At 44.6% G+C, this 22,188-nt stretch overlaps 1 protein-coding gene across 2 annotated transcripts in view; it reads left to right on the forward strand.

Annotated features, from left to right (window-relative positions):
• Positions 1-22,188, forward strand: part of MTM1 (myotubularin 1) — a 103,956-nt gene that overhangs the window by 44,692 nt on the left and 37,076 nt on the right. For both annotated transcript variants that reach the window (XM_007452115.1, XM_007452116.1), the window contains one exon: positions 4,050-4,151. In XM_007452115.1, coding sequence (XP_007452177.1) covers positions 4,050-4,151 — 102 coding nt within the window. The remainder of the gene's footprint in view (positions 1-4,049; positions 4,152-22,188) is intronic.

Below are 22,188 nucleotides of genomic sequence, written 5' to 3' on the forward strand. Positions count from 1 at the left end.
GAAAGAGTTCCTATGAAAGGGACCTGCTGTCGTCCTTAAGTGTGAGAACCCGAGCCAGTCAGTTGGTTTGCTTGACTGACTAGGAAGAAAACTTCATAAATCACATTTCACACTTTTTTGTTTTTGCACAAGTCTGCTCCTGGTGTTCCTTCGTGTGATGTGTTTCCAGCCAGACACCTTCACATTGTAACAGGAAGGAGAAATACAGGAGATTTTTCCCTCTGTGAAGAGTCTGTGTTCTTACCTCTCACAGCCCCTCCCACTTTTGCTTAGACGGTGTTCAGAGATGGTGGCCTCCTGTTATGTTTCGGCATGGGGAACAGCAGAGATTTAGCGATAATAACGTTCAGCCAGTTATAATAGTAACTGTTTATTGAACATCTCTGTCGGTCCAAAGAGGTGCTAGGGGCTTTGCATTAAATCCTCAGGGCAGTCCTCTTAGATGGACAGTGGTGTCCCCATTGTATAGATGGGGAGCCTGAGGCTAAGAAGAGTTCGGTAACTTAGCTAAGATTACCCAACAGATGGCAAAGTTGGAATCCAAATCCGGTGAGATAATCATTTTGCAAACGACAGAATAAACCTTCTTGCAAGAAAACTTCCTTCTCAGGTATTCTGTATCGGAAGACTACAGTGCCCAGTCCTAGAAAGAGCTAGAAGGGGTTTGGAGATCATCTGTCCCAGTGGTTCCCACAGCTAAATATGCATGAAGGGAACCTGGGAAGCCCTCTTTGGGTTGACAAAGGTAAAGCTTTGGGTTCTACCCCAAATCCCCAGATAATCTCTGAAGGCTGGGTCCCAGAGGCTGGGACTCTTTCATGTATCTGACCATCAGTCTAGTGCAGGGGTCAGCAGACTTTTCCTGTCAAGGGCCAGAAAGCAAATATTTTAGGCTTTGTGGGCCAGCAGGATCTCTGTCGTATGTTCTTCTTTGCGTTTTGTTTTTTCTCAACCCTTTTAAAATATAAAAAGCAATCTTAGCTTGAAGACCACACCAAGACTGACCTGGGCTGAAACTTGCTGACCCCTGGCCAATCCGAGTCCTTCATTCTGTCGATGGGAAATGAGACATTTGCTCAACGGGCTTCCTTGCCTATGGGTCTCCGAGGAGCTGATGCAGGAGTCAGAATCCCAACCCAAGTCTCCTTTTCCTGGTCTTGTGCACTGTGATTTCTTAAAGCCAATCTCCTGTACTTTTGTTTGGATTATGAAGATAATACCTTTTTGTCTCCAGTTTGTACAAGGTCAAGACTAGTACACTCTATTAGAAAGCAAAGGATTTTGTCACGATGAGACTTGAACTGAAATTCTCCCTCACTCCCCACCTTGGCTTGTTTTTGTTGTTTTTGGTTGAATCCAAGCTCCCTTAATGCCTTATCTATAATCCCAGCTACTGTCTACCCTTTTGGGCCTAGAAATGTGGGGATTTACTTTTAAGGAAGGTTTTTGCATTTTGCGTAAAAGAATCCGTGGGAGGAGAGGGTTATATTGCAGTGCTCCAGGGAAAATGAGGTTTTGATGATTTCAAAGTGACTTTCATTCTAAGCAAGTTGAAAAAAATCCTATTTGTTGCCTTATCAATGGGAAAAACTTGTATTTAAATGTTAATCCCCCCAAATTAATAAGACAAAGCACACTCTTACCCTTTGACTGTTTAAGAACAAAGGTCTTGGGAACAACTCGGCAGGCATAATTCTCAAATGTTACGTATGTTTCTTGGAATTAGTGTCAAGCCCAAAGACAATGGCCTAGAACAGTGTTGTAGCACAACCTTTTAACTCAGTTATCTCCCTGGGAACACGGATTTTGAGAGTTGAATTCCGTTTTCTCAGGAACAGACCTGAAGGTGACAGAAAGAGAATCTGCTGCAGTGGGGCAGAGACTCCTCCGGTCTCCCTTAGGTCCCCTTTCACCTGCAGGCAGTAACCACAGTACAACCGTGCTGCTTCACCGCAGCAGGAACACAGAACCCCGACAAATTTCTGCTTGCCAGTGGCAACTTGCACGTGATGGATAGAAGTCGCAGTGGTTGTCATCTAGCAACCGAGGAGAAGGTAGCTCCGAATCTGTGAATTCTTCCCCGCCAGGCCCCGTGCCATCCCCTGCTGACAACTCAGAGCTTTAAAAAAAAAAAAAAGCAGAGCCAAACCATCCCACCGGGGCTGTTGCAACAGGGGTGTGTTTACTCATTTGTTATCACGAGGCTTGGCTCAATTGCCAAGCCGAGTGGCTCAATTGCCAAGCCGAGTGCCCCAATTGCTAAACACCAGAGGTCTGACTGCGAGGTTCTTCTACCAAGAGGCTCTTTTCCAGGTGTCCTTCCCTGATGGGTCAGGCTCTAGGAGACCAGGTGCAACTTACCCCTCAGTATATGCTCATATTTCTGTTACAGACTTGGTGATCTGCCACCTGTGAGTCATTTGCCTTTTCCACTTCATTTTTCTTGTTGGCAAGACAAGGTAGTGATTCTTTCTGTCCTTTAATTACATCTGAATCAGATGGCCACACGAAGTCGCTTGAATCACTTGTACTTTGGCACATCGAAAGTAGTGGTTTGAATCACTGATGGACCAGAATAAATATTTATCTAGAAATGGTCTAGATAAGTTTCTGGTTGAGTGGTTAAGAGCGTGATGTTACAGAGTTATCATCGGAACCAAGGCTGGTCAGAAGAAAATCCTTCATACGTCTGTGAGCCTTGGGGATACTCAGCTAGCCGGTGCTATACTTGGGGTTCGTTGCAAACCCCTTGAAAGCACGTCATCTGATTGAAATGATTATTTTTCCTTCTACTTGACTAGTGCTTTGCATCATGAGACAACTGGTATCCCAGTGTTCTTGGAATATGTCGTGAATCAGTTTTTGGATGTTATTGAGTTATGTGCTTTTAAAAAAGAAAGCATGGAATCCTGGAGCTGGCGAGGCCCAGTAGATGCCATCTGTATTCAGAGAGATCGGTTTTGGGTCGTTGATGAGGGGTCTGAGAGCCTGTTGCCGTACACTCCCTTCACTCCCCTTTGCATTTTGGGATGTGTATGGCAAGGCCTTTGCTGCTCCTACATGTTGAAGACTTAGGAAGCTTCAAGAATGCTGTTGGCGTAACAAATGAAAAAGCACTTGGAAAAATATGAAGATGGTGACATCCGAGAGGGCAGGGGCTGGATCTGTCTCACTCCTGAGGTGTTGAAAGTGCAATGCAGAAGGCAACAGCCATCACTCAGCCACAGCACCATGAGTGATTTAAGAGACAACCTCAAAAACCGCCCGCTTCGAAAATAAGTTAGAATGTTATATCTTTTGCTGTGTAATACAAATTGATATTTAAGGGAGCTTATTTTATTTGAATTTGGTTTAAAAGAAGGTTTTCCTGCTTATTAAAGAGATATGTGTTGGAAACTATCCTTAAAATCTGGTTTTGAGCATTAATTCCTAGTTCCTAGAAGCATAGTCACTCCTACTATGGGGCACCTTAATGTGCTCTTTATAGAAGTCTGTGAAAGTAAAATTGTTTAGTTAAAAAAATGTATTAACATTACTTGTATTAGAGCTTAAAATGCCAGTCATTTCCCGATTTTTAAAAGGGAGACTTTAAAGTTAAAAGCATGAGGGGAGAGGGAGAGAGCTTCTGTATTTTAATGACATGTTTGACAATTTTGAAATGATGTTTTATGGCAGATACACATTTGAAAAGTCCTAAGAATAAAATACTGTTTTATAATTTAAATACCTCGGAAACCAGTCAGAGTAGACAGACACAGACATGATGCGCAAGGCAAGGTTTGATTTCTCTTTTTATCCAGTGAACTTTAGCTCTGTCTACTCTTTAACACGAGTTGTCTTGTCTTTACAATCGTGACTCTGATGGAAATATTTTCAGGTGTTCTTAAACCGGATGTTTCAAAATATTGTACAAAACAAAGTAATTTTCTTAGTAGTCTAGATTTATTGCCCATTCAGGTAAGTCAGTCTTCTACCTGAATAGAAGGTTTTTGCTAACAAATGTGACTCGATTTGCAGACTGAACTGGCACATTTCTCCTCTGCCCCCAGGACATGAGAAACCTGAGGTTCGCGCTGAAACAGGAGGGCCACAGCAGAAGAGATATGTTTGAGATCCTCACGAGATATGCCTTCCCCCTGGCCCACAGTCTGGTAAATTCCAGGGTTCTCCTCGGTGGCATCAGAGGGTTTCTGGGTGTCCCCTCCTTCCTCTCTGTGCTGCGCTCCCCAGTGTGATGTGTGGACGAGGCTGTTTATTACAGAAGGTTGACCCGTTCCCTGAGGGAGCGGGCCTCTGCCCTGCCAGTCTTTGTGGGGTGGCTCAGCCCAGGTGACTCCTGCCAGCCCCGAGCCTGCCCTCCACCTGGGCCAGCCCTCTTCCAAAGGCAGAAGGTGGCGAGGTGACCATGAGCATGTCAGTGTAGCACTGTGACGTCACATCCCAGAGCTCGTCGCCCCCTACTTGGGAACCGAGAGTGAGCCTAAGTGCCATTTAAGCCAATGTGCTTCTCAAATGCAGATTCGTGGCTTAGGTGCTGCAGGCCATCACTGGACAGGGGAGGTTTCTTTATTTATTTTTAAGGAATGACACTTTAAATGTCATTCGATAGCGTTTACTGTGTATTTGGCAGGACAGACTTATTATGCATTTAATTACTTACAACCTATGACTTAGTCCGTAGCAAGTTTTGGGCTGTGTATACCTAGAGCTGTTCCTTCCTATTTAGTAGACTGAGTAATCTCACTTTGTTCTACCACGGGACCGAAATAAAGCTTTCCACGTGTCTTGCTCTTCAAACCATCTTCCTTCATATTCTGCCTTGATCTTGCCTTCTTTTTTTCTGTCCTCTTACCCCCTCCTTCTCCTCTGCTTGACTTTGTTGTTTTTCTTCTTGAAATGTAAATTTCAAAAGATTTATTGATTTTATTTTTGATAGTGTTCTTAGCATTTTCCCCAAATGGTTGTTTTAAAATTTTATTGAAGTAGAGTTGGTTCATAGTGCTGTGTTAATTTCTGCTGCACAACGAGGTGACTCGACTATGCATATATATATGGATATTCTGTTTCGTATTCTTTTCCATTATGGTCTGTCACAGGATTCTCTGCTTGACTTTAAACAAATGTGGAAGCAGACATCTGCTAAGGGGAGAGCAGGGGAATAATGCTTCAAAGATAATTCTTTAAATAAATAAATAAATAAACGTATGCCTTTATTTTAAGTATGGAGCAAATAGGCCTCCAGCTAGACCGAAGGTGATGAAAGAGATCATTAAATAGAAGAGCTGCTTTGTAATGGAGCTCTTCTTCCTATGCCCGTCTTTTATCTATCTATCATGTATCTATCTGTATTCATTTATTTATTTTGGGGCAGTGAAGGCTTAGTTTTTTTTCTAGCAAGACAAGGCTTCTCTCTTCCCAAATTTCATCAGCAGTTGTTTCCATCAAAGGAAATTCGTGGTTGATGGAAAGGACAATTATACAAAGACTGTGGTGGTCTAGAAGGATCTGGAGTACTCGTCATGAGTCATGTGTTGATTGTAGATTCAAATGTGATGCTTCCAGGAAATGCAGTGATATCATAGAGTTGAATACATTCTTAGTCTTTTCTCAGTTTTTGATTAAATATGTGATTTAAAAGATATTTCAATGTTAAAAATTTTAAACTATTAGGATAAAAAGAGTTTAATGGGAACACATCCTCGGAATTCCTATGAAGGTGAGAATGTACATCTAATCCATGAAAATTCAGTGAGGGAATGGGTTATGTCTTGGGTTTTGCATATCTGGCCTTAAATGATCAGAGATTTAAAGATGGTTCACATAGCAGGGTTTGTTCATTTATTTATTTATTTGTTTGTTTGTTTGTTTATTTATTTTTGGCTGCGTTGGGTCTTCGTCGCTGTGCGCGGGCTTTCTCTAGTGGCGAGCGGGGGCTACTCTTCATGGCAGTGCACAGGCTTCTCATTGCAGTGGCTTCTCTTGTTGTGGAGCATGGGCTCTAGGCGTGTAGGCTCCAGTAGTTGTGGCACGCGGGCTTCAGTAGTTGTGGCTCGCGGGCTCTAGAGCACAGGCTCAGTAGTTGTGGCACACGGGCTTAGGTACTCCGCGGCATGTGGGATCCTCCTGGACCAGGGCTCGAACCCGTGCCCCCTGCATTGGCAGGCAGATTCTTAACCACTGCGCCACCAGCGAAGCCCCACGTAGCAGGTTTCTTCAAACCTCCTTCGAGCTGAGGCCCCAGTCCGTCTCCTACACAATCTTGTTCCATCAGTCATCCCCTTTCTCTGGTATCTTCTGTCTCCTTGAGAGTTTACTCCCCTAAAAAGAGGTCAAGTGTCGGACCAGCTTTCCTCTAAACTACTGTCCCATCTCTCACTTCAACCCAAACTTCTGGAAAGAATATTCTAGGCTGTCCACATCTCCGGTTCCCTCATTCCTCCCGCCCATTCTAGTATCCAGTTTTATCGCAAGTACCTTCTTGGAACTCAGACCTCTTACTGGCCAAATCTAGTGACTCACTTCAATCTTCATTCGCTTTTGATCTCCCCTCAGCGTTCAATAATTTTGACCACCCTCTTGCAAGTCTTGCTTTCTGTGTTTCTGTACCATCTTGACTGTTCCTTCCCAGTCTCCACTGCCTCTGTCTTCTCCTTAAAGGTAGACATCTTGGTGGTGGTTCCCTGTCAGCCCTCTTCTCATGTTACTCACTTTGCCTTGATGATTTCATTTAATCCATAGCTTAAGCTGTCATTGCTGTATGGGTGATTTCTAAATCTAGCCCTGACATTGGCCTTGAGTGAATCTTCATGAGCCTCTCAAACAGCTTCCTCTGGAAGCCTGTGAGAATCATAGGCTCAGCATCTCCCTGACCTCTTTGCAGTCACCAGGCCTGCTCTTCAGCCTACATCTCCCTCAGTTTGGATGATCCTCAGTTGCTCAGATTCCAGAACCTGAAGTCAATTCCCCACCCCAATCAGGCATAAAATTTATGTATTTTATTGAAGTTTAGTTGATTTACAATGTTGTATTAGTTTCAGGTGTACAGCACAGTGAGTCAGTATTTTTACAGGTTATACTCTACTTAAAGTTATTATTCTAAAATATTGGTTATATTCCCTGTGCTGTACATTACAGCCTTGTGTCTTATGTACGAAGTCAACTTTCTCATTCCCCTGCCTTACTTCTCCTGTAGCCGCATCAGTTCCAAATCCCGTAGGCTTTGCTTATTAATAACTCTCAAATATTTCTTCCCATTTCTCCCTGTGCTTCCCAACTCACTTCCCTTCATTCAGTTTCCTTCCCTTCCAACTTATCCTACACAATGCTGTTGTCTTTTTTTTTTTTTTTTTTTTTAAGTATGATCATGTCACTCTATGTCCCACTCTCCACACACAAAAAATTCTCGGTGACTTCCCATGGCTTCCACCCTAGACTCCAACCACAGAGGACCACCCTGTGCTTCTCTGGTATACATAGAACTTTCTCAACTCAGGGAAACTTTGGCTTTCCTGTCCCCTTTACCTGCGGTCCCCTCATCTCTTTAGAGCCTATCCTCCACCATCTTGCTCAGTCCTAGGTCCTTTCCCATGCCATGTGCTTTCCCTGGTGGGAGTTCATCTTACCTCTCAACCTGTTAGACTTTGCAGGTCCTTCTACTAGAGCATTTATCTCCCTCAGTCTGCCTTATGTCATAATTATGTAGTAATTACCCATCCCCCTCCTATACTGTAAGCTTATCAAGGCGGGGATCAGGCTTTATCTCTCTAACCTCAGCATAATGACTGCTGCATGGCAGTTGTATAATGACGGCTTTTTTTATTGAACACAGGTTTAGTAGAAAGTGAAGGAAAAGTCCATTCCATGGCAACAGATGGGCTGGATTTCTGGATATTGTGGATCTAGTACCAGAGCATAGGATTCTGGGTTACTGTCATTGGAGTGGTCCACAGAGGGGTTGATTTCTCAAGCCTATGGTGCTTTGCCTTATTTTTCGTGTCTGTGCTGGGAATCCCTACTTTTTTCTTTAGGAAGTCAGTAAAGTGAAAAACTGGAGAGAAAAATGAGAACTGAATTGCTCATACAAATTTTTGGAAAATTACATTCTCGAAGTTTTAACCAGTAAAAGTCATCTTAAAAAAAGAAAACAAAACTAGTCACCAAAACAATACAAGATACAGATAAAAACAGATCAGCTATTGACATGGCCCTTGGAATATTAGCCCCTGCTCTTCCATTCAATGTGTGCAGCTATTTCATCAGTTAGGTTCGTTTCAGAGTAGTGTGTTGGGCGGTGTTGGGGAGCCATGAAGGCAGTTGAGAAGTCGTAGTAGGATGAATGATATCTGCTCCCATTTGGGGATGTGACAGAAGTGATATGACGGATGTGTATGGTTCCGACATAGGGCGGTTGATATTCAGTGCTGTAAGAGAAAGGCCGAGGAAGCCTTCTGGGGATTCCCAGGGGGAAGGGAACAGGTCCAGCCTAGATTGGAAAAGCTTGCGTGGAATCCATAGTCATTTGTGTTGGGCCTTGGAAGGATGGTCATCGTTGCCAGTGGGCAAGGATGGTGGAGGAGGTGGCATTTCAGGCAGAGACAAGACCCTGACCCTCAGCATAAGGGAGGGAAAGCTGGAAGTGTTGAGAGCTTACGATGTTTGGCTGGAGTGTAGCGGGGAGGAGGAAAGCCGGGCGCATCTGGTGGCCGGCCCGCCGGAGTCAGGCACTTGTACCCTGGGAAGTAGCAGAGACCTGCTGAGGGTTTTGAAGTAAGTGATGGGACTGAATACAACGTCACGAAGAGCAGTTAGGAGAGGAGAGCTCATGAAGCTGGGAGGGGAGTCAGAGGGAGGGAGGGCCAGGCAAGACGGAGGTGATGCGGGCGGGCGGAGCCCACACGCTTGGGCAGTAGTTTGATCCCGGAGAACAGGGAGAAGGCTGAGTCATCCTTCCTTCTGAGGTCTGCGGCCTGAGTGATGACAGAGCAGGGAAGTGAGGAAAGGATTTCGTTTGGGGAAGCAGGTGGAAGAGGGGGCGAGGAGGGAGGAATGGGGAGTTCTGTTTTGTTTGCGGGGCAGTTGGCATCTTCTGACAGAATTTACGGCAGCAATTGCGGGCCTGCCCCTCAGAAGAGAGTCCAGAGGTGTAGATCTAGAGTCGTGGTTCTCAATCTGTTTGGAGTCATGGATTCCTTTGGTGATACGGTGTAAATTAGGGTGTCTCATCCCCTGAAAGATGCGCTATGCACAAAACTTGACATAAAATTTTAGGGGGCTTGCAGCCCCTTGGAAGCTCACCTGTGGGTCCCAGGTGAGGAACCCTGGTGTGTAACAGAGGAGCCAGCAAGGTGAATGAGGATGGTTAGAGAGGTGACGGGAGAGCCTGCAGGGTGGCGTCTGCAGAGGCCGAAGGCAGACAGAGGTCTGAGAAGGTAGTGATGGGTGTGTGAGGCTGCGGGGACAAAGACAAGGCTCAGGAAGAGTCCTTTATGTTCGATGGCTACGAGTTCCTTGGGGCCTGGACGCGCTAGCTGTGGATGCTTGAAGCTGGGACCTTCTTTCCTTATGTTGTTCCCCAGCGCCGAGTTCAGTGCCTGGCATACACTTAGCGAACTTTTTTGAATCACAGAGGATGGTCTGGGTAGAGGGGAGCAGAGCCAGTGGGTAGAGGTTTAAAGAGAGAGTAGGTGGTGTTTAAAAACAAAAATAGTGGTAGCGGCCAGGTTGAGGGAAGATGTGTTTCCCTGAGAATCCGAAAAAGGTGAATGAAGATTTGTGGGCAAGAGAGAGAAGGGTTCCTTTCCTGAGCGGGATCCTGGGGAAGGCAGAGGGGGATGGGATTAAGGCCAGTTTGTAGGGCAGTTTGGGAAAGGAGAAGGGACAATTATTCCTCTGAGACAGGAGGGGAAGAAAAGTTTCCAAACTGGCACTTGGGGGAATGCGAGAGTGTGCCAGAAAGGGATTTCCTGGAAGCGTAATCTAAGCCTGATTGCATTCAACAATACAGAGGGCCCCTGCTTGAAAAATATCACTTTGTTAATATTATTGAAACTGTTAGAGCAGCTGCAGATTACCTCAGTGATTGTTATTGGCATTGGAAGCCAGAAGCAAACTTGCTGTTGCCTCCTGAAATGGTGTCTGGAGGCCAAGAGAGCTGGGTTCTAAATCCAGCCATGAGGTGAGCGGTGTGTGAGTGAGCTTTTTTCTTTCACACCAGCCCCAGCTCTCTTGCCTCCTTCCCCATTAGTATTTTCACCACTCAGTGCGTTCAGTTGGAGACTTAAACTTTGAATTGAACTTGAATTTTAAACTTAGCCACACACAGTGGACCCCAGACCATTACCTTGATTGTTTCTATATTACGTCAATCCATTAAGACTTGAAAATTATTTAGATTACATTTTCTATTTCCACCAAAGCATTTATTTTCTTGTTTTATTTTTGCTTTGCTTTTCAAACAGTAGAAATTGTATGCCGTTTTCTCAACTGCATTGTAACTCAATACCAATTCTAAGTAAATGCTACATTTTTGTGATAAGAAATGTGGCAATGCCTCTGATATGATGGTAATTTTTTTTAAAAGCAGGAACAAAAATTGTGTACATATGAACAGAGCCTGATAGCACTACAGGAGAATGAAGAGTTTAATTGTTGGAGTGGATGTTCAAGGCCAAAGTTCCTCTTTCATTGATTTCCTCTACTGTTTGCTCAGTTTTTACTCAGATGGGATAGTCAGAGATAATTCAAATTTTAGATGGGAGTTTTTTTTTAAACTCTGAATCCCATTGTATTATTGAGTCATGAAATCAGTTGACTAGGTTGTAACCAGCATTTTTTAATGAAATAGAAAACATTAAGAGCATAACACATAATGTAGATAAGTATGGTTTCATGAAAGATTTCTTTCAGTTATCCGTGTGTGTGTGTGTGTGTGTGTGTGTGTGTGTGTGTGTGTGTGTGTGTGTGTGTGTGTGTGGGTGGTGGTGTGAGGGAGACTTAAACTTTGAATTGAACTTGAATTTTAAACTTAGCCACACACAGTGGACCCCAGACCATTACCTTGATTGTTTCTATATTACGTCAATCCATTAAGACTTGAAAATTATTTAGATTACATTTTCTATTTCCACCAAAGCATTTATTTTCTTGTTTTATTTTTGCTTTGCTTTTCAAACAGTAGAAATTGTATGCCGTTTTCTCAACTGCATTGTAACTCAATACCAATTCTAAGTAAATGCTACATTTTTGTGATAAGAAATGTGGCAATGCCTCTGATATGATGGTAATTTTTTTTAAAAGCAGGAACAAAAATTGTGTACATATGAACAGAGCCTGATAGCACTACAGGAGAATGAAGAGTTTAATTGTTGGAGTGGATGTTCAAGGCCAAAGTTCCTCTTTCATTGATTTCCTCTACTGTTTGCTCAGTTTTTACTCAGATGGGATAGTCAGAGATAATTCAAATTTTAGATGGGAGTTTTTTTTTAAACTCTGAATCCCATTGTATTATTGAGTCATGAAATCAGTTGACTAGGTTGTAACCAGCATTTTTTAATGAAATAGAAAACATTAAGAGCATAACACATAATGTAGATAAGTATGGTTTCATGAAAGATTTCTTTCAGTTATCCGTGTGTGTGTGTGTGTGTGTGTGTGTGTGTGTGTGTGTCTGGGTCATGGTGTGAAGTGTATGGCTTTCTGTTAATCATAGTCTAGAAAGTTTGGTGAGCAGTCTTTTAGATAATGGTAGAATATGTAGAATAAAATGCATTTTAAGTTAATTTAGGCACCAATACAGTCACTTAAATCTATCTTTATAGCTATAGGCCTGCGTGGATTTTCTTGACTTTTGTTTAAGTGAAGGGCTTGAGTGTATGACTAAACTCATGGCCTGTAGTCTCACATAAGGAAAACGTAGCGCTTGAGGAAATGGAACCGGAGACCTGGCTGCCAGGCTCCCGGAGGCCCAGACCCTGCTCGGCGACTTCGAAAATCGTGTAATATTTCTGTGCTTCAGCATTCTCATTTGTAATGGGGATAATAACACTCTCTGCTTCACCGGGGTTTTGTGAGGATTACACGGAAAGTGCTCACAAAAGTGCGTGGCACGCAGTAAGTGCCCAATAAACGTCAGCACTTCTGTTCTTAGCACCCCATTTTTCCCAGCAGGTGCAGAGAGTAAGGATGATTACCACAACCCAGTCTTCCCAAGAATGTGAGTAAAGTAATTGTGATCATATGTGGGACACTTTGAGCCCTTGAAAAGAAAGATGCTCTACAGATAATGGTCAGTATTCTTATTAACAAACCATTGCCTGTACGTTTGCTAAAGGATTAGTCGAAAGTCTTCAGTTTCAGGGCATTAAACCCAGAAAGCATCTTAAGTAGAAATGGGAAATATGGGCAGCGATGCTATGCGATACACGGAATTCTTCAGAAATCGTTTTTCTTTCCTTTGCCCCGGTGGCTCTGCGTGCGGGGTAATGTAGCTCTCTCGGGATTCACGTCTTCCGCAGTGCAGCACTTCCTACTTTTTGTTATTCTGTGAGCTAATCGGCAGTCATAGAGTTTCACAGTTTTCTGGTATTTATTTGTTTTGATAAATTTGGGCATCTTATGGGCGGTGGAGATGGGCACAGGAGAGAAGACCCGCTGGCTCTAATCTCGAGAGAAGCCACAGGCTCGCAAGGCCTTTCTGTGGCGACCAGTGAGCAGGGCCCTTCCCTTTTTCCTGGGCTTCACTGAACCCCGTCACGCCCTGCCGTGTGGCATAAGCAGTGCCGTTTCCCCTTGTGCCCTCTCTGGCTCTACTCCCATGGCGCTTGCCTACAAAAATAATTCCATAAAGGTTACTACGCTGGGCTATGGGGCTGTGCATCTTTCTTGACCATTTAAATGAGGCGTATAAATGACCCTACGAAGAGAAAATGAAGAGCATAGGGTACTTTTTCCTGTGCCTTCGTTTTTCAGTTCAGAAGGCGGGGACATTTTTATAAATTGCTTTGAGATTGTAAACCAGGCTGAAATGGAGCAGGCTCTTACCTTCTAGGCTGATTACAGAATTAATAGCTAAAAGCGAAAAGCTCATTTTCAGCTGGGAGTTGAACGAGAAGCCACACTTCTCTGCCTGGATGCGGCATGAGACGGAAGTGTGGTTTCTCCTCCGTTTCCTTTTCTCCTTGAGGAAACGGTAAACTTGGCTAATTGAGGGTCTAATCATGCCTTTAAATCTCCTCCCTTCGTGCCTCCTCCAAGGCTCGGCCCTCGGTTCTCTTTGTGTGGCTGTCTCTCCGCTGCCCTCTCCCCCCGGCCTCAGGATGTGTCCGACCGTCCTCCCCGCACCCATCTCCAGGGACCGTGGTCCCGGCTGGACCACCCCCCGCGCTGCCCTCCGTGCCCACGAGCACAGCGCTCATGGCCCGCCCGCACGTCCTCCCTTATTGCCCCACTGCCCACCCTGCTACTTGGGAGGACTTGGCCTCTTCCGCTGCACCGCCATTCAAAGGTCTTTTAAAAATATTGAGTGGCTGCAAGAGAATGTTTATAAAATGCCCATCAAATGTCCAGAGGCAGGATCTTCGGAGCCTCCCTTTGTCTCGGGGCTGCTATGTCTTCTACTTCCTTTACCCCCTCTCTCTTCAGCCGGGCCTGGCCTGCTGCCGTCTTATCTGCTGGCTCGCGGAGCCTACTTTCTTGGGCTATTTTGTGATGATTTTGCCTGTGGACTCATTCCTCGGACCTTTATCTATGTATGGGAAGACTCTGAGGCTGGGATTGAAGGCAGTTTTACGTTTTCTTCTGCCAGGCATTTGGGGGGCACTCCCAACCTGGGACAGTCACAGATTAACTTCTCTGCTTGATGTTTTTCGGACCATCCAAGCTTTATGAGTTTTGGCTGCCTTGTGCTGCAGGCTCCGTTACTCAGCACGGATCGTCTAGACAGGTAAGTTCCCTCGGAGTCTCAGGTGCTTGCTTCCTGTTTGTCCCCACCCTGAGGGCGCAGCGTTATTGAAGGAAGTTTCCAGTTTGACACCCATCTTGGCATCTTGGGGCAGGCCCGGGGTGTTACGTCCTCTCTCCTAGAGCCGGAGAGGCCACGAAAACCGGTCCTGCCCTGGAGGGAAGCCGACGTGTTCCTCTTGCTCTCTGCATTCTGTTCGCAGTTTGGCTTGGGCTTCTGAGTATTTCTTCTTCCCTAGTTGACTCATAAATGCACTTTTAAAAAGGGTTTCTGTTTTATCCAGCGGTTTTAGATGTTGTCAGCAGAAGTCTCAATTAGAGCAACTAGACCATCATACTGCCGGCCACCTACCTGTCCTGTTGCTTCTGAGGTCTTGATCTCCTGGTCTTCCTTTTCTTTACTAGTTCCTCGGCTTCCTTCTGTCATCTAAATATGGGTTTTCTAGAGAAGTCCATGCTTCCCCTCCTCCTTGCTCCGTGCATCCCCTCAGCTGTATTTCTCCCTCTCACTTTGACCAGCATTGCCTTCTTAGCTTCATGTTTCCCGTTAGCTGCTGCATAACTTCAACTGACGCCTAAACCTTTGTTTAAAATGAATCTCTCATCTTTCCCTCAAGCCTCCTTTGAGCTCCCAGTTTCTCTAGTGCCGTCACTTCTTTCTCCACCTCTTCCTCCTCCTCCAAAATCAAGGTCATTGTGAGATTTCCCTTTTCCATAACATTTACTGAATCCAGGGGATTCTTCCTCCCCAGCCCAACTTAGTTCAGGTTTCCATCTCTTCTTTTCTAAACTGTGGGGATGGTGCTTTTGCTGGTTTTCCTATTTCTGTTCTGTTTCCGATCCAACCCACTTCTACACGTGCCTCCTGTCAGGTCGCTGTCCCTGGGATGCAGTTCAGCTTATCTCATCCCTTCACCTCCGAAACTTCAGCCATTCCTCCCTCCCTGTCAGTGTAAACGCAAACCTCTGTCTCCTCCACTGTGGGGCTGCATCTCTCCATGGTCTCCTGGTTTTCTTCCTGTCTATGCTCTGGCTGCCAGACCGAGGTGTTTGCTGATGGCCACGTGTTTTCTGAGTTTGGCTCTCATTTGTGACTTTTTTGCCATCGTCGTCGTTACCCTGTCCAAAGTTGTCTTTCCCTTCCAGGGGAGCTCACATGCCATCACCACTCCTCCAGGCCCATCTGTCCAGAAGTAACCCTGGCATCCCCTGGCGCCCCATGGCACTTTATCTGTACCTCTCATGGAACTTACCGTTCGTTCTCCTCTTTACGTGAGCAGTAGTTGCGTTCTCCTCATCTGTCTCCTTTGGAGGATTTCTAACTCCTTAAAGACAGTGGTGGTGTCTTATCTTTTTCTCTACTTAATACCTTGTTCGTAAGTGGGCCCTCAGTAAATGTTTGTTAAGTGAATCTACTAACGGCAGTAGAGTGAATGAATAGGAGCTAGCAGCAACCAAGTGACCAATAAGAATATTCTGCTGTTTAGAAACTAGGGCATTTATGCAGCAAGCATTTATTGGGTTGGCCAAAAAGTTCATCCGTTTTTTTTTTTTTTTTTTCCAAAAAGCCTTGCCATCTTACAGAAAAAGCTGGATGAACTTTTTGGCCAACCCAATACTTTAAACTTTTCAAAAATGGCTAATGTATGCCCATGATTGAAAAGTCAGGAAGGATAAAAAGACTAAATGTTTGTGTCCCCCCAAAAATCATGTGCTGAAGCTCTAACCCTCAGTGTGATGGTATTTGGAGGTGGGGCCTTTGGGAGGTGGTTAGCTTTAGATGCGGTCATGGGGGTGGGGCCCCATGATGGGATTAGTGCCCTTAAAAGAAGAGGAAGGCACCAGAACTCACACTCTCCACCACGTGAGGTACAGCACAAAGGCCATCTAGGAAGCGGATCTCACCAGAACCAGACCATGCTGGCTCCTTGACCTCAGACTTCTCAGCCTCCAGAACTGTGAGAAATAGTTTATTGTTCTAAGCCACACAGTCTGTGGTATCTTGTTATATTGTAGTAGGCCCAACTAACCACAACAGTAAAAATAACTCCCTCCCAGCACCCTTCAGCCATGCCATTCCCCTCCTCACAGACAACTAGGGATATTTAGGCATATGCAGGCAAGTTGTTATTTATATTCCTTCCTCCTTGGACCCTAATGGAGCATGCTACATATGCTCTTCCATACCTTGCTTTTTAAATTTGGTAGCCAATACATATTGCCTACCAAATGGGCTTCTTCAATCTGTTAATGACTGTACAATATTCTGTTGACTGTATCATACTTTATTTAATCCTCTGTTGATGGATATTGACATCATTTCCAATCATTTTCTATTATACAAACTACTACAATGGATAACCTAGCATAAACATCATTTTGTACGTGTCCATGTATGTTGTACGATAAATTCTTAGAAGTGGAATTACTGATATTGCCAAGTTCCCCTTTATGGAAGAGGTACTGGCTTTCACTCCCACATGCAGTGTGTCAGAGTGCCTGTTTCCAGACATCCTCTCCAACTGTCTTAGTTTCCTATAGCTGCTGTAACAAATTATCACAAGCGTAGTGACTTCTAAAAACATGAGTCTGTCATCTGACAGTTCTGGAGTTCAGAAATCCAAAATGGGTCTCACGGGCTAAAATCAAGGTCTCAGCGTGGCTGTGTTCCTTCTGGAGGCTCTTGATTTTAGCTCGTGAGACCCATTTTTCAGCTTTTAGAAGCCACCATGTTCCTTGGCTCATGGCCTCTCCCTCCGTCTTCAGAGCCTATCTTAAAGTCAGTCGATTAGAAATCTTAATTCCACCTGCAACCTAATTCCTCTTTGCTGTGTAGGATAACATAACACAGGTCCCAGGGATTAGGACATGGACATCTTTGGGGGACCGTTATTCTGCCTACCACACCAATCCAGTATACCTTCTAATTGTTTGATCTTTGCTAATCTAATAGGTGAAAATGTAGATTCCTAGTTTTATTTTGTATTTATCCTGTTTGAGTGAAATTGAGTATCTTTTGGTTTGAGCTATTTGTATTTCTGTTTCTTCATTCTCTTTGGCTTCTGCCCATTTTCTTTTGGGATTTTGGTCTTTTTTGTTGTTGTTAGTTGTAGGAACTCTTTATGAGTTGTAAATATTTTTCCCATTTATCTTTTGACTTTTCTTATGGTGGCTTTTGCTGTGGAGAATTTTTAAGATACTTATTTGGTAGAATTTATCAATTTTGTGTGTGTGTGTGTGTGTGTGTGTGTGTGTGTGTGTGAGAGAGAGAGAGAGAGAGAGAGAGAGAGAGAGAGAGAGAGAGAGAGAGAGAGAGGGAGGGAGGGAGGGAGAGAGATGGGGGTCCCTAAGCCCACTCCCAAGTTCAGATTCCTTAGGAGAATTCACAGGACTCAACATATTGTTATACTCACAAGTATGATTTAATACAGCAGAGGGATACAGAGCAAAAGCAGCAAAAGGAAAAGGTGCGTGGGGCAATGTTGGGGGGAAACGAGGACACACTTAAATCCTACAGTAGCAAGTTGTGACAACCCGTGGGAAGTGTTACCAACCAGGGGGCTGGTCACGTAGACACCCTCTGCCTAGCACATACCAAACTTCCAGAGTCCCAGAAGGAAGGTAGGGGTTCGACTCAAAGCACGTTGTTGGTATAAACATTTTAGGTGCCATAAACTTAAACTCGTATCAGTTAAGGAGTGGTGGGCACTCTCCCAAAATCCAGGTTCCCCGTTGCCAGCCAGGGGCCAACCATGCCACAGGCCTCTGTAAGGACAGCAGTCTCAGACCTGCTAGGTTACCTGTTTTCTGCACACTTGTCTTTTATAGCTTCTGGGTTTTACATCCCAGGTAGGAAGGTCTTCCCCAGTCAGAGTTACTCTAATACTTTCCTTTTAAACATGTAAATGTTTGAGCAATTTGGAATTTATCTGGGGTTGCCTTGTAAGATAGGGATCCAACTCTTTCTCCCCCTTTTATTGCAACATCATTTGAAGACCAGTCCACTGGTTTGAAATACCACCTTTATCACACACCAAATTCCTCTCTGTATTTGGTTTTATTTCTGAATGTTTCATTTCACGCATCAGTCACTCTTCATGCACCAGTAACAGTCTTGTGACTATCAAGGCTTTGTAAGATGTAATGTCTGGTAGGGCAAGCCCCTTTTTGTTCCTTCTCTTGTTCATTCCTTTCATCCCTAGTCTTGGTCAGCAGACATTTAGACGATGCCTACATTACAGCCGCGCGCTGGAGTTGGAGCTGATAACCACTCCCTGTCCCCAGAGGGAGCACAGTTTTCCTGGGTGATGTGGACGAACAAATGCATACGATACAGATACAGATACACAGGGTGTCAGGAGAGGGGAAAGTCAGTGGGTTGGTGTCGAGGAGGGCTTCCTAGAGGGGGCCAATCCTGAAAGATGAGCGTGCTGGGACAGTATGTGCAGGTGTCCAGGGGCTGGACACAGGCTGACCCCCACACGTGGATTAGAGTCCGGGAGTTGGTGTCCGTGTGAGGGTGGCAGCAAGAGATGGCACTGGAGGGCAAGGCGGGGCCAAAGCTTGCAGAGCCTAATGTGCCCCACCAAGAAGTTTCATTTTTTATTTGAAGGCGAGGGGAGCCGTTAAAGGGGTTTAGGCAGGAAAGTCACATGATTAGATTTCTGTTTCAAAAAGATTCCTTGGGCTGCAGCATGCAGAGTAGATAGAGAGGGGCAGTAGTCCATTTCTGGGGATGTTTGTTAGTTGCCTTGGTGTATGATCATGAGTCCCTGAAATAGGGCAATGGACAGGGACAGGAGAGAATGGATTTGAGAATGTTCCTAGAAGACAAGATCAGTAGAATTTGTTGATTGACTGGTTATAGTTATGAGGGGGGATGGGATGATAAAGAGGGAAGAACCGAGCCTGGATAAACAGGTCGATGGTGGGACCAGTGGTCAAGGTGGGGAACATAGGAGGGGAGTGAGGCAGAGAGGGCAAGTTCCATTTGGGCTGTGCTGAGTTGCAGGTGTCTGTGGGACAACCAGGTATGGGTATCTGGGGGGCTGGCGGCTACGAAGACCTGGAGCTCTGGCCTGGGGAGAGGTTTATTTGGGAGACCGGCTGTGATCATTGGCATTTTCATTGATGCGACCAAAATTGCCGGGAGAGAGAATTACAGTGAGAATCGGGGTGCAGTGGATGAACCCTGAGAAATGTCAGCCTTAAATGGTTATGATTGTGGCCAAGTAGTAAAGAATGTCCTTTTTCTAAAATGCTTTCAAATGACATTTCAAATGTCCTTTTGTAGTCCTTTCCTGAAAAAATGAATATGTACATTTATATATGAAGGTAAGGGTGACTCAAGAATATTAAAGCCATTTTCTCCAGGGAAAGTGGTAGAAATAGGACAGGCGAGTTGCTTTTTGACCTATGAGACTTTTGTCAGATTTTTGGATGAAATTACTTTTGATGCAGTTGTATGAATTAACTATGTCAAGTCGTGTGAAAAGAGGCTGAAATCCCTATCTAGCATGAAGCTGTTACTTACAATTATAAACTCTGCCAAGTTTCAGCACCTCCTATGGTTCTTCCTTAAAATTTTAGACTTTTTCTCCTAACCTGAACGAAAGAATTATTTTTCTTAGACGAAGGGGTCTTATTTCTTAAGTGTAATCTAAAAGATGAAAATGAGATAATTTTACATTGCTGCTTCCTTCAGTGGTAGATGGAAGCTTTGAAAAAGGCGAATTTCGGGAATCAAATTAGAAAAAAATGCTCACTTAGATTCCTGTTCAAACATTCCAAAATTCTGTCAGGAAAGAGTTAGTGACCAGTTTCCTGAATTTTTAAGGCTAGGTCCTCAGAGCTGTAGTAAATCGTGTCCACTGATGACCATGCCTTTGTGTGGTGGCAGCATCATTTGAAAGCACTATTGCATCTACATAGCTTATCGATTTATTTTCCTCAATACTGTGAAAATTGTTTTCTTCTGTAACCGACTCCCTATTAAATGATCTTTAATTTGTATAAATCTAACTCTCAAACATCCACTTCTGAGACACGACATTGTTGACAAGCCTTTGGGAGAAGAGGCTGTCCATGAGGGGCCGTCGCGAGATCAGGGAATCCTAATTCGGTGACAGACAGTTCTCCCTCCTCAAAGAAGGAAACTCATGAATCACTCATTATTTATAGATTCTACTCAGTAAGAATAAATCCAATCTAGATGTTTAAAGCAAGTCAGTGCATCTTTATATAAGTGCCATTTAAAAATAAGGGCTAATTAAGTGAAAGCTAAAATCTGCTGTCATTTCAGATGTTTGCTCCCACAAGACATAACAGTGATAAATGTAGCTAAATTAAAAAGACAAGTTACATTCTCTTTGTCAGAGCTGTTTTTATCTCTAGTGTGAAATTGGAGATTTTCATCTCAACTTTGTCCTTTAACATTTTTCAAATGTTACATTGTGCTATTTTTAATCCTGGAAAAAATGCACAGGATTGCTTTTTTTTTTTTTTTTTTCCTCTCAAGTTTCCATGCGCTCCATGCATGGTATCTCTTGACTAGCAGGAATCTGAATTGGTGCAATGCCCAAATATTCATACAGAGCCAAATAAAGGAAGACCTGCTCACTTGAAGCCAGGGGTGAGCACTTGAGTGTGTCTGTTTTCTGATGTCGGTTTCCCAGCTTTGAAGCTGGGCTCCGGTTATGCAAGATGCTCACATTGGGGAGGCTGGGTGAAGGGTGCATGGGCCTTCCCTGCACCTTCCTCTGCAACTTCTCATATATCTATAATTATTGCAAAATCACTTAAAAGAAGTAAAGCAGCCCCCCAAAGCTTGACCACACAGAACCCTCAGGCAAGATTCCCACGTGTTCTGGAGTATTCCGTGGCCCTTGAGGATCAGGGCATCACCCCCTGGAGGTTCTGGTTGAGCGGGGCGAGCTGGGGCACAGGCAGTGCCTGGCATGTTGGGGAAGTGCCCCCCACCCCAGGGTCCCGAGGCAGAGGCGAGGCAGGGCCCAGGCCCCAGGAGAAAGCTGGGAGGGCTTCTGGAAGTGCCCGCTGAATGCTGACCTTCGGCAAACCGTCCTCTGCCCCGAGGCTTTGCTGAGCTGGGACTGAATCCTTCTGGGGTTCTGCACAGGCCGTGAAGCAAAATGGGTGTGGGGACGGGGTCACCGAGGGCACATCATCACCCACTTGGCGAACCTGACTCCCCGCGTGCCCGCAGGAGGGAGAGTCTCTAGAAGCAGTTCCCTCTGGGGCACTTGTGTTTCCCAAACCAGGGTCCCTATGGACCCAGGGGTGCGGTTAGGAACAACTGGAAAACGCCAACCCGCGGGTCAAGTTCTAAAAGACTCAAAGCCTTAAAAACTGCGAGTCTATAAGAAAATAAAGGACAGCCAAAAACCTCAAGACACGTAACCTGCTAACTTTAGGTTTTAACAATTTCCAGGCAAGAGCTGTAATTAGCCTTGTAACAAGTAACCACTTGTAGGGAATTTTGTACTTTTTAATAATGAGATATAGATGAATGGGTTCTGTTGTCCTTGCTTTAATGCTTAGTAGTTTTAAGTTTTTTGTAATAATCCACCTTTATGTTAGTCTATTGAGAGCTTGTGTTTTAAGTCTTGCTTTGTTCTCTTATCTGAATCTTTAAGGGAAATAAGGTAAAAATTGAAATATCTGGGAAGCAAGTCCTGTACATTCAACTTTAGAAACTGTCAGTGTTGGTTCTTGTAGAACGCTTGCTTCAATAGAGCCAAGGTGTTAATGACAACTTAGTGTTTACATTGTGTTTTCCTTTAAAAACTAACAAGTAATGCTTTTTTAAAAAAATGTTTTCTTGTAATTGTAAGCTGATTTATTTGGATGATTAAAATATTGGTTTGAGCACCTGGTCTTTTCCACCTTAAGCTCCAGTTCAATGTTAGATGTGTTGATACGTATTTCATGGCAAGAAATATCTGGCTGTTATTTGATTCATAAACTTGCCTGAAATATTTGAGGTCCAAGTCTGGCTCTTAGCATCAAGAGTCTCCTGGTGGGCTTCCCTGGTGGCGCGGTGGTTGAGAGTCCGCCTGCCGATGCAGGGGATGCGGGTTCGTGCCCCGGTCCGGGAAGATCCCACGTGCCGCGGAGCGGCTGGGCCCGTGAGCCATGGCCGCTGAGCCTGCGCGTCCGGAGCCTGTGCTCCGCAACGGGAGAGGCCACAGCGGTGAGAGGCCCGCGTACCGCAAA

Source organism: Lipotes vexillifer, unplaced genomic scaffold (genome assembly GCF_000442215.2).
Source record: "Lipotes vexillifer unplaced genomic scaffold, Lipotes_vexillifer_v1.1 scaffold1081, whole genome shotgun sequence".
In the NCBI taxonomy this organism is placed as follows: Eukaryota; Metazoa; Chordata; class Mammalia; order Artiodactyla; family Lipotidae; genus Lipotes; species Lipotes vexillifer.